A 12,324-nucleotide genomic window follows, 5' to 3' on the forward strand; every position below is an offset into this window, starting at 1 on the left:
GGCGGTTCAGGTAACGAACGCTGCGTGCGCCCCTGCACATACGCGGCCTGCGCTTTTAAAGGATCTGCGCCCCTTAATACTGCAGACTTTTTTTTCCCCCCCTTCTCTTCCTCTTCGCCTTCCCTCAGCCAAGGGCCGACTGGTGGAATCCCCGATACCCCGCCAGGCCAGTCCGACCCTGGCCGTGGCTAGGTGTTCTTTCATTGTGCGGCCCTGCTTCTAGGGGAAGGGGGGAGCGGCCCTCCCCCTGCCCCTTTGTGGGTACGTCCATGAAAGGCAACAAAGAGGTAAAAAGGAGAAATCTCGGGGCCTCAGGTAAGAGGACTGGTTTACAGAGCTTCGGCCATTTACACAGTGCTCAGAATAAGCTGCATAGGGATCACAGTAGGGATCACCGTGTGCTCACAGATTCGAAATAAAACAGCTGCGACCCTCAAAATCGCCTTTGGAGATTGAGCACACAAACTTTTAAAAGAGAACCTGTGAAGTTAGTTTTCTGAGGCAGAATAAAATAGAGATGCAAACACCGAGCTCGGTCTTGCTTTCCAGATCCTCCTCTCGTATGAGAAACCTGCGAGTCTGTCTTCACTGAAAAATCCAGAAAACCCTGCTCTCTTTGCCCAGCCAAGGGGACTGACAGACTCTCCTGTATAAGTTGAACTGTCAATCACAGCATGTGGGCAGAAGATGCAGAAATTACTGACTTTTTATATGGGTAGATGGAAAACCGGATTCACAGGCTCACCCTATAGGTAAGGGGAAGAAGCAGGACTCAAAGGCTTACTCTATAATTGAGAGGGAGAATAAGGATTCAGAGGATTTTCTGAGTGGAGATAATAAAGACTCACAAGCTCTCTATGGCACTAAGAGGGGAAAGCAGGAAGGAGCAGGACTCACAGGCTTTCGCTGAGTAGGTGAAGGAAGCAGTACTGACAGTCTCTCTCTATGAGTGGGTGGGGAATCAAGACTCACAGATTCTCTAAATGAATGACTGGGGAAAGCAAGATTCACAGACTTTTATAAGTGTACAGGGAGGAGCAGGACTCACAGGCTATCGCTGAGTAGGTGCGGGAAGCATTACTCTCAGTCTTTCAATGAATCCTGGCAGCAGTTAATAAACTCTTTGAATGAAAATATAAAAACTCAAATCATGATTATATCCCTCAGCTGAGACACTGTTCTTCCTTGGTAGCCCATGTGTCCCTCATAAAGCTGATCTGTCAGGTGTCCTATATCATTATGGAAACAGTCTTAAAAAAAATATATATATAAAATAATAATAATAATAATAATAATAATAATAATAATAATAATAATAATAATAATAATAAATATATTTATATTTTGGGTTTTTTTTTTTGGTAAAAGACTAAAATAACAGTGCTTGTATTGTAAACTGGATAACCCAAATACCTATGTTGGTCCAATTATCTGATCATTTTTGACACACAAAGAACGCACACCCAATTGTTGCCTTACACTGAAGTACTAATGGGGTGTTCAACCTGTCAGGCAAGTTTTAGACCCCAACCAGTTTGAACAAGGGTAGGACTTGGTATATTTTACTTTATAGATACTGTGGCCATTCAGATTATATCCTTGTACACGAGATCAGGTCATTGCTTCATTCTTTTAAAGCCATTACAAAAGTTTACTATTTTTTTTTTTTTTTGCTTCCTTCATGCAGAGTTTACACATATTCTACCATCTACGCTGCATAAATATTCATTGCCAAATCCGAGTAGTAGCTGATGCCGAAATATTGCATTTAGGATTTCAATGTAACATGTCACCTACAAAATGAGTAATCGAGTTATTATATGCAAGGCCATGCAACAACTTAAAAGGGAGTTTCCAGTGAAAACAAGTTATCACCTATCCACAGGACTTGCAGATCGGTGGGGTCCGACCACTGATCGGCAGAGTTTTTAATCACAATATGCAGCGGCAGGTGGGACGCCCGACCACTACTCTATTCGCTCTCTATGGGGGCTACCGGAAAAAGACGATCGGCAGCCCCAAAAGGAACGAATGGCACGGAGGTCGAGCATGTGCACTGCTGCTCCATTCTAACAATGCAGGTCCCGGAAGTCAAACCCGACCGATCGACAAGACGACCCCATTAAGTGCTAGTGTAGTATAGGCAGATATTACTATACCGATTAGCCACTATTAACTCACGATAGTCATCGGTGTGCAATAATGCATTATTAGAGCCATTTCTAAAGCTCATGACTGACCACAGTTCCTACTCAATCCAATAAACAGAACAGATCCATTGCAAATCAGCAGCTCCAACTTCCATTCATTAGCAGTATGACATGCTGATGCTGCAGAGCGCGGGGACTTACTGTACCTCGGCCATGTTTGGTGCAGGGATGAGACCCAGACAGGGGAGGCTGTAGGTCCCAGCACAGGATTGGGGTGAGATGCAGCTCCCTCCTTCCCTCCTCTAGTTCTGCTGGCTGCTACTTTGTATCAGTGGGAGAGCTGCATCTGCTGCTGCTTTGTCCTTGGAGATCTTGCTGTATCCCCCCTTTGCCTGGATTGCTCACACCTTGGTTTTTGCAGGGGGGATTACACCGGGCCCCTGGCACCCAGATCTGCAGATCGCGCTGTCCCTGGTGCTGCAGACGCTCCTATTAGCGGCCGCCGCTGTCCGTGGTGCTGAAAGGTCTGGGCAGCTCCAGCTTCCTTCCCTCCACTAGTGACGGCCAAGAACATCCGCACCGTCTTGTGCTGAGCTTGGAGGAAGTATGGGAGGAGCATGGCATCCTGGAGGCTACATCCTGACACCTATGGAAGACGTCAGCTCTCTCCTACTTACAGGCATTGTTCTAAATGCCGAGCAGTGCTCAGAGCACTTAAAAAGGGGGCTGAGCACTTTACAAGAAGAAAAAAAAGGCTCATCCTGCATGTGGCATTGAAATGCACTGAGATTGCATGGCATATATAAAGCAATAAAGTGCAAAAGTAAGAATGCTTACAGAAATTGAGATTGTCCACTACCAGGAAACAATTTTTGAAGAAAATGGTCACCCTAGTAAAAAAAATGAGAATCCATCATATTGTTATGACGGCTAAAGCACATTCACACTGAAAGCATACAAGGCAGGGAAAGTGACAGGTCCCTGTTCAGACTAGGAAAAGCCCTACTCTAATCCTAATCAGGTTCTGCCTGAGTGTGGAGGTTGGCACCTTTAAATAACACAATGGTGCCCCCACCTCGACGATGGCTTGCCCTGAAGGTGCTAAAATCTCTAGAGTAGCAATTCCCTAAGTAATAAATGAAACACACGCAAAACTGCTGCAAACAACAGCAAAGCAAATGAATCCAACAAGACTATGATGATGAAAAGGAAACAGCAATGGAAGGTATATAAAAGCTGCACCCAAAAGGTGATAGGACAGAGTAAATGAAAAACCACCAGTACCCAAAACCGACAAACAAAAAAAAGAGAACAGAACTAAAGCAAGCAAAGAAAATGTGCATCTGCTGTAGCTCAGCAGGAAGAGACGTTGACCCCAGAACACACGATCACGTGTTCGAATCCAAATGACGTGACACATATTCACTTCTAGGCTAACGCTTCTTCCGCTTGTCCAAGATTCACGCCTTTGGGCGAAGTTTGCACAAGAGGAAAAAGTAAAAAGTAAGAGTATAGCGGCCAATGATTGTCTGCAGGATTGGGAGACCCAGCGTTGACATCACTGGAATGCTGTCGGCACAGGAGATGAGTATATTTTCTCGTTTGTTTTTTTTGGTTTTTTTTTTGACAAGAGTGACCATTTCATTTATAAAAGGGATTGTGTAGTTAGTGGACAACCCCTTTAATAGTTTTTTTTATCAATTAAAATAAGTGAAAGGACTAATGAATATTTGGTGACTGCCCTTTGCCTTTATCAGTTCTAACAGGAACTCTTGCAAGAGCACTGGGATTTTGTAGGATTCGGTGAATGTGTAACTAATTATGACAAACAGGTAATAATGGTCAGCAAGGTCTTATGTAGGCTGAAACACAGACAACAGAAACAGCTATGTAGAAGACTTAAAACTGGGTGTGCAGGAAAACTCTGCTACAAAAAGGTGAGGTTTTAAAGTAATTTCATGTCTCAGGTCATACACCATGGTAAGGCTGAGAACAGCAAGGTAGTTATAATGCATTAGCATGGCCTCTCCCAGGCAAAGATTCCAAAGCAGACTGGTTTCAAGATGTGCTGTTAAAGTCGTTTTGAAGAAGAATCAAGAAATTAGCAAAGTTAAGGACCATAGATGCAGTGGTCGGCCGGAGAAACTTAGTGCAGCAGTTGAAAAACACATTATGCTTCACTTCAAAATCAGATGACCAGCAGTACCATCAGCTCAAAAATGGCATTAACCAGTGGGATCCACAGTTCAGAGTAGTACCGTCAGTAGTGGTCTTTATGAAAGAATTGGAGGTAAAAAGCCATACATGAAATAAAGACCAAGTGACTTACAGTAACGCTTGCACAATACTATGTGTATCTGCTGGGCTGCCACTAGGAATTTCAGGGCCCCATAATGGCAAAATTTTCAGGGCCCCATTGAGACTCTGCCCAGGCTCCACCCCAACCCCGCCTCCACCCCTTAAACTGTTCACAGCCCCACCGCTCACTTGGAAAAACTCCACTTCACACCAATGACATCACACAGTTCCCATCACCAGATCACACATATAGCTGGCAGCTTTTATTTTGGCCCAAACATTTTTTAAGCCGCCACCACAACATGGTAGACAATTTTGGCCAAACTCTACTCTACTATAGCCTATTAAATATTTGTTAAAATATGCAATACAATTTAAGTATATTTTTATTTATTTTTCAATTTTTAAAATGACCAATAACATCACATACAAGGGACAAATACCACCGCACCATGACCAGACACAATATTACCACCACATAGTGACCTATAATACCACATACAAGGAATACCGCCACACCATGTCCAGACCACATATTACCACCACAGTGACCAAATAATATCACATACAAGGAACAAATACCAACACAACATGACCAGACCGCATATTACCACCACAAAGTGACCGAATAATAGCACATACAAGGAACAAATACCGCCACACCATTGCCGGACAACATATTACCTCCACATAGTGACTGAATACTACAATACTGATCAGTAATATAAAAAACAATACTATCACCATAAGTGCCATTATACACAGGAGATCTGTATTTAGTATGCAGTGTCTGTCTATAGGTAATACAGTGATCAATGACATTATACACAGGAGCTCTGTATATAATGTATAGATAATAGTGATCACTGGTGACATTATACACAGGACCTCTGTATATAGTATACAGTGTATAGTGTCAGTGTATAGGTAACACACTAACTCACCAGTGACGTCTCTAGATGAAGTCCTTCATCTTCACTTTTCAACTTTCATCCAGCACAGACTGCCATAGCTTCTTCCAGCCAGGGCTCGTCTCTGCAGGAAATAAGAGTTATCTAGAGCTCTGCTTACAGAACACATTAACTTTTTTCCCCCAACTTCTACATTACACCACATGAAGAAAAAAAGGCAACATAGTATCACTCTGCACAGTGGCAGGACCCCCCATATAAAACAGTCTACTCAAAAAATAAAATAAATCACTGCAGTAATAATATCCCTTAATTAGCCTCTATGGTAATAATATCCCCCATCCTGACCCCCGTGTGTCTCATTCCTGGCTTCAGCCATATGTTCTCCCATCCTGCCCTCATGAGTATCCATTCTGCGCCATAGGATCCCCCATCCTGCCCCATCTGTATCCATCGTATCCATCCTGCCCCATGATCCTGCTTGATCTGTCCCCAATCATGCCCCATCTGTCCTCAATCATGCCCCATCTGTCTCCAATCCTGCTCCCATGTCTTTCATCCTGCTCCCATGTCTCCAATCCTGCCCCATGATCCTACACCATCTCATCCTGCCCCATCTGTCTCCATCCCACACCATGTCTCCAATCCTGCCCCCATGTCTTTCACCTTGCCTTGTGTCTCCTATCCTGCCTCATCTGTCTCCATCCCGAACCATGTCTCCATCCTGCCCCGTGTCTCCAATCCTGCCCCAGTGGCTGCGGGCCCCCCCTGCCTGCCCTAGGCCCTGCTGGTGGAATGCTGTGGCCCCCCTGCCTGCCTGACCTGGGCCCTGTTGGTGGAATGCATTGCTATGGCTGCGCCGGGCCCCCCCCTGCCTGCTCTGGGCCGGGGCCCTGTTGGAATGCTACGGGCGCCCCCCCTCTGCCTGCCCTGGGCCCTGTTTCTTGGTGGATGCTGCAGCTGCGCCGGACCCCCTGCCTGCCCTGAGACTACTCACCCTGCTCGCCTGCTGCCTCCACCTGCATGTCCGGGCACACCGCTGCCAATTCTCGTCTGGTCTGTGCCTCGCCGACCACCGACCATCGTCTTCTGCTCCCAGCTTCCCAGCCACGTGGCACACCGCACACGCTGCTCTGCTCCGGAATGAGGAAGTGGAGCAGAGCAGCGTGTGACGTCACGTGAGGCTCAGAGGTTGGCTAGACCATGATGCACCAGGGTGGGCCATAGCTTAAAGCTACAGTGCCTGCCCATTTCCGTTTGCCGGCCGGGGCGCTTATGAATATAAAACGGTGAAGCCTGCTGCCTGAACTAAACATCGGGGGGGCCCCCCCCCCCCCGAGTGCGCGGACCAGACTGCCAGCATGCTCGGGCCCCCCAGTCACCAGGCCCCATGCACTGGTAAGGGCTGTAATGCCCTGATGGCGGCCCTGTGTATCTGAGCAAAGAAAAGAACCTCCAATTTGCCTTTTAATATACTAAAGAAAAATTCATAATCACAGAAATACATCTTGTAATCAGGATGAACTACATTACATTATAAAATAAGCTCTGCTACATCTGCTTCCTGTGCAATGCTTAGCATTCACAATAATAGACCATGGCTACTGCTTGACATTCAGCACGATAGTCTACGTCTGCTTTTTGTTTGGGTACAGATTGGCATTTAATAGAACAGTACGACTAAACAACTTGACCACTATTTTAAAGATAAAAACTCAATTGAACTCCAATGTTAAATGTGTGTAGGCAAATAAAGTTTCTGGTTGCCCATGTACACCTTGTGTAAACATTGGTGTCTGGTGGTCTCCATCATCTGACCCTCCAATTTGCCTGCAGGTGAAGATGCAGACTAGGTTGACCTAACATTAATGTCACTGGTATTGAACCAGGAGTGCACAATGTTTGAGTAATTAATGTCACAGTTTCATCTTTGACTGTCCCAAGGATGCTGTGAGTGACAGCTCAGCCGCCCTTACAGTTCAGTCATGCAATAGGATCCTGGTGCACGCTGGACTGTCAGCATTTTGATTGAGCATCCCTGCTGTTCTATATGGTCTAGCCTGCGGGAGTTTCCCCAGTTGCCTCCCATCCTTAATTATTTGCTAGCTATATATTTGGCTAGCTGTGAGCAGTCCAGTGTCAGTTTTAGCTTTGCCTTGTTAGGTGAGTGTGTGCGCATTAGGGTGACCGCAAAAAATCGATGTCGGAATTTTGTCCGTCTGGACCCCACAAAACGATTCCCCTTTCCAGATATTGAGATAGCCAAAATTTGAGCTCGATCAAATGACGTTAACCCGTGCCGCTCGTCGCTCAAAGTTTGAAAAAATCCAAATTGAGGTATTTTAAGATTTAGGTATTTTGCATAGTCTGTTAGACTATAAAGAATGTGACAACAACATTGCAGAAATAGCCCTGACCAAATTTTCAAACCATTTTTGGTATTTGAATGCAGAGTTGGTGGGATTATCATTTTTTGATCCCACCATTACAGACAATGAAAAGTTGTTAATGGCTAATAAATTGCTCAGTAGCACAGATGAACCATCAGAGCATGCTAGGGTTGTAAAGCCAAAAGTTAGGAAAGAAAAATTAAAAGAGGTAGGAAGTAACCGACTTTAACGACCTTCTGACAAAAGATGAAGAACAAAAGCAATATGTCCCGCAAGTTGTAAGCAAATGCCGAGCATTATATTCTGACGTTTCAAAAACTACTTTAACAAAAGCTCTAGAATAGATTAGATAACTATGTAAAATTATCAACTCATGTAGGTTAGCGTGCTCTGATGGTTCATCTGTGCTACTGAGCAATTTATTAGCCATTTATTAACAACTTTTCATTGTCTGTAATGGTGGGATCAAAAAACGATAATCCCACCAACTCTGCATTCAAATACCAAAAATGGTTCGAAAATTTGGTCAGGGCTATTTCTGCAATGTTGTTGTCACATTCTTTATAGTCTAACAGACTATGCAAAATACCTAAATCTTAAAATACCTCAATTTGGATTTTTTCAAACTTTGAGCGACGAGCGGCACGGGTTAACGTCGTTTGATCGAGCTCAAATTTTGGCTCTCTCAATATCTGGAAAGGGGAATCGTTTTGTGGGGTCCAGACGGACAAGATTCCAACATTTTTTCCCCCCCATATGAGATCCGGTTACCCTAGTGCGCATAGACCTGTGTCTCTTTTCTCTGATCTTGTTGCTAGACCTAGGATTTGTTGTTACAATTAGTGTGGATTATCCCTTCTGCTGTTGATGCTCTCTGACTTCAGGTATCTGACCCCGGACTTGGCCACTGACTATCCATTTGTCTACTCTCTTTTCTTGACATACCTTCCCGGCATTTGACCCTGGATGGTTTCCTGACTACACCTTCGTCTTACCCCTCTGTACTATGAGATTTCCTGGTATCTGACCTCAGACCGACTGACTACCCTCTTTCATGGCTTATCCATGAGTAGTGACTCGGCATTTCAGTTAATATTCCTTAAACTGTAAATGTTCCCATTAATGGCCCTGCTGTAGAAGCCGGTAAAGGGGGTCCATGCTAGGTACTCGGCTTTCTAATGACACCCAGGCTCAAAATAGGCCAATACTGTAAAAAACCCTAATCCCAGAAGTTCAACTCTTTCATAGTAATGAACAACTGTGTCTTCTTGCTTTCACCTCCAACGGACCTTTACGGTACTGTGAGGGAAGCCCAGGGCCGTAGTCATGGCCGAACACTCCGGTACTGCTGTGCCCGAGCATCCCCTCACAGGAAAACTATGCTTCATACTTTGCTTGGCACGATCTGTACTCACGGTTCTGGCAGAGTTCTCTCTCTGCCTTCAAGAGTTGTCTTGGGTAACTTGCGTACGAATAAAGACAGGGTCCAAGCATAACTCAAAATGCAGAACTTTACTGACATATCTTCGCAGCACATCCAGATTACAACCATCACCAACATAAGAATCTTTATTACATTTCATAGCAGCTTTTCCTTCTTTACTCTCTTTCCTACGCAGCTCGAGGTCAAATCGTATGCTCCTGTACGTTTTACCGGTGTCCTTTCAGTCTGTGCTCACCATTACTGTGTTTCCCTCTGCCGTTTCGCCACGGCTCCTAGAGAATGCACCCAGACTGCGACATACCACATACTGAGACACCTGCCTGTTTGCCGTCTACTTCTCTCAATCCTTTCACTGGGGAACTATCCACTGGCCTTGCTGCTGTACTTATTCCTCTCACTTTTCCCTGTATGGCAGGGCAATTATCTTGAACGTTGCTAGGTAGCTGTGCCGTGTCCTGAGCACTTAAGCTCACGTGAAAACTCGGTCTTTCACCCCGGCACCTAAGCCCGTCCTAAGGGGTTCGACACCCCTGCCCCGACTACTTCAAACTAGGAATTACTCCTGTTATTACTCTCCAGCTAACCCCTCCTATAGTTAACTCTTCTTTCTCCTACAGAACCATCTACAGTGTAAAACTCTAAGCCCCAATCTAGTGGCCATAACACTAACTGCACTGTACCTATTATGTACATGGTGCTACAGCAAACAGCATATTATACATAGATTAATCAGCAACATAATATATACACACGTACAGTAGCAGCATGGGGGCTTAATTGATTCAGTTAAAACGGCCAAATTACACTTCACCGGCACCAAGTCACAAACTTGAAAAATCAATTATTCTAATGGTAAATTGATTTGTTGCTGCTGCTTCCATGGAGAAGGAAATAAAAGAATTGCATCCAATCAAAACCAAATTCTGCTCTTATGAGATTCCTGATAGACCCATACCATGGGGGCTCCGATTTTCTTTGTCTGTATCGAACACGTTGCTGCCAACTCACCTGTGTCCATTTTTATTAAGAGCGTCTAGTACTTTATCTAAAAAGTGTCAAAAGGCAGAAAGAAAAATAAGTCCTTCTGCCAATGATATCCTAATAGGTTCCAAAATGGGGGAGGAAATGCAACACTTTCCTATGAACTCATCTGGCTTTTAAATGGTTTATACATTTCATTAATCTTAGAGAGATTATTATGCTCATACTGCAATTTCTTCAAAGCTTTTAAAAAAAAAAAAAAAAAAAAAGAAGAAATGTTCTGGAGACTTTGCATAAGAATTTCTTATTTTATATCTATTTCCTGCATTATTTCTTCCACAAGATTCTGCACCCTGCTGCAAAATTTGTATGAGACCCCTTGCCCATCATGTACTATTGATGGTATTGGTCTCCTCATAAAGTGTCTTTTGTGGCCCACTCATTTTATCTAAATGCTAAAGATCTCTGGGGTAGGGCATCCCTAGCAGAATAACCTTTAGGGCGTATAAGCTGTGATGTGAGGCCTCCAGGGACGTAACAATCGTGGCATCACGATCAGGCCTGTGTGGAAGAGGGCCAACGCCAGCTGGATGCGCGTCCTTGGGGCGCATAGCAGTGACGTCACATGCTGCCCGTTGCTCCATACTGAAGTCAGCTGCTGGCTACAGACGAGAACACTGCGCGATGTTGGAGCGAAGGAAAGGTGAGCTGAATCGTTTATTTTTTTATGCGTTAAAGAACAGTGGAAAAACAGGGACATATATACCAGGATGGGTCCAGGAAGGGGGACATACAGTGGGGAAAAAAAGTATTTAGTCAGTCAGCAATAGTGCAAGTTCCACCACTTAAAAAGATGAGAGGCGTCTGTAATTTACATCATAGGTAGACCTCAACTATGGGAGAGAAACTGAGAAAAAAAAATCCAGAAAATCACATTGTCTGTTTTTTTTTCATTTTATTTGCATATTATGGTGGAAAATAAGTATTTGGTCAGAAACAAGCAATCAAGATTTCTGGCTCTCACAGACCTGTAACTTCTTCTTTAAGAGTCTCCTCTTTCCTCCACTCATTACCTGTAGTAATGGCACCTGTTTAAACTTGTTATCAGTATAAAAAGACACCTGTGCACACCCTCAAACAGTCTGACTCCAAACTCCACTATGGTGAAGACCAAAGAGCTGTCAAAGGACACCAGAAACAAAATTGTAGCCCTGCACCAGGCTGGGAAGACTGAATCTGCGGTAGCCAACCAGCTTGGAGTGAAGAAATCAACTGTGGGAGCAATAATTAGAAAATGGAAGACATACAAGACCACTGATAATCTCCCTCGATCTGGTGCTCCACGCAAAATCCCACCCCGTGGGGTCAGAATGATCACAAGAACGGTGAGCAAAAATCCCAGAACCACGCGGGGGGACCTAGTGAATGAACTGCAGAGAGCTGGGACCAATGTAACAAGGCCTACCATAAGTAACACACTACGCCACCATGGACTCAGATCCTGCAGTGCCAGACGTGTCCCACTGCTTAAGCCTGTACATGTCCGGGCCCGTCTGAAGTTTGCTAGAGAGCATTTGGATGATCCAGAGGAGTTTTGGGAGAATGTCCTATGGTCTGATGAAACCAAACTGGAACTGTTTGGTAGAAACTAGAGTTGAGCGATACCATCCGATACTTCAAAGTATCGTATCGGATGGTATCGGCCGATCTTTAAAAAAAGTATCGGTATCGCCGATTCCGATACCGGAAGTCCCATTCAAGTCTATGGGACTTCCGGTATCGGAATAAGAAAAACCCTTTCCTGCCCTTGTACAGCCTCTCTGGGGTCTGTACGGGCCTTTCGGGGGGCTGTGCCGGCCTGCCAGGGGGTCTGTGCAGGCTCCGGTGGTCTGTGCCGGCCTGCCGGTGGTCTGTGCAGGCTCCGGGGGGCTGTGCCGGCCTGCCGGGGGGCTGTGCCGGCCTGCCGGGGGGCTGTGCCGGCCTGCCAGGGGGTCTGTGCAGGCTCCGGTGGTCTGTGCCGGCCTGCCGGTGGTCTGTGCAGGCTCCGGGGGGCTGTGCCGGCCTGCCGGGGGGCTGTGCCGGCCTGCCGGGGGGCTGTGCCGGCCTGCCGGGGGGCTGTGCCGGCCTGCCGGTGGTCTGTGCAGGCTCCG

The 12,324-nt window shown here is 45.5% G+C and overlaps 1 protein-coding gene across 4 annotated transcripts in view; it reads right to left on the minus strand.

Moving 5' to 3' along the window:
- Positions 1–12,324, minus strand: part of GOLGA7B (golgin A7 family member B) — a 104,156-nt gene that overhangs the window by 59,030 nt on the left and 32,802 nt on the right. The window contains exon 1 of one of the 4 annotated variants that reach the window (XM_073552841.1): positions 2,357–2,767. The exons of the other annotated variants lie outside the window; for them this stretch is intronic. Coding sequence (XP_073408942.1) covers positions 2,357–2,365 — 9 coding nt within the window. The 5' untranslated portion in view covers positions 2,366–2,767. Of the gene's footprint in view, positions 1–2,356; positions 2,768–12,324 lie in introns of those variants that run through there. 4 annotated transcript variants of the gene reach the window in all.

This window comes from Dendrobates tinctorius, unplaced genomic scaffold, assembly GCF_039654945.1.
Source record: "Dendrobates tinctorius isolate UK_male_01 unplaced genomic scaffold, ASM3965494v1 ptg000196l, whole genome shotgun sequence".
NCBI classification, from domain to species: Eukaryota; Metazoa; Chordata; class Amphibia; order Anura; family Dendrobatidae; genus Dendrobates; species Dendrobates tinctorius.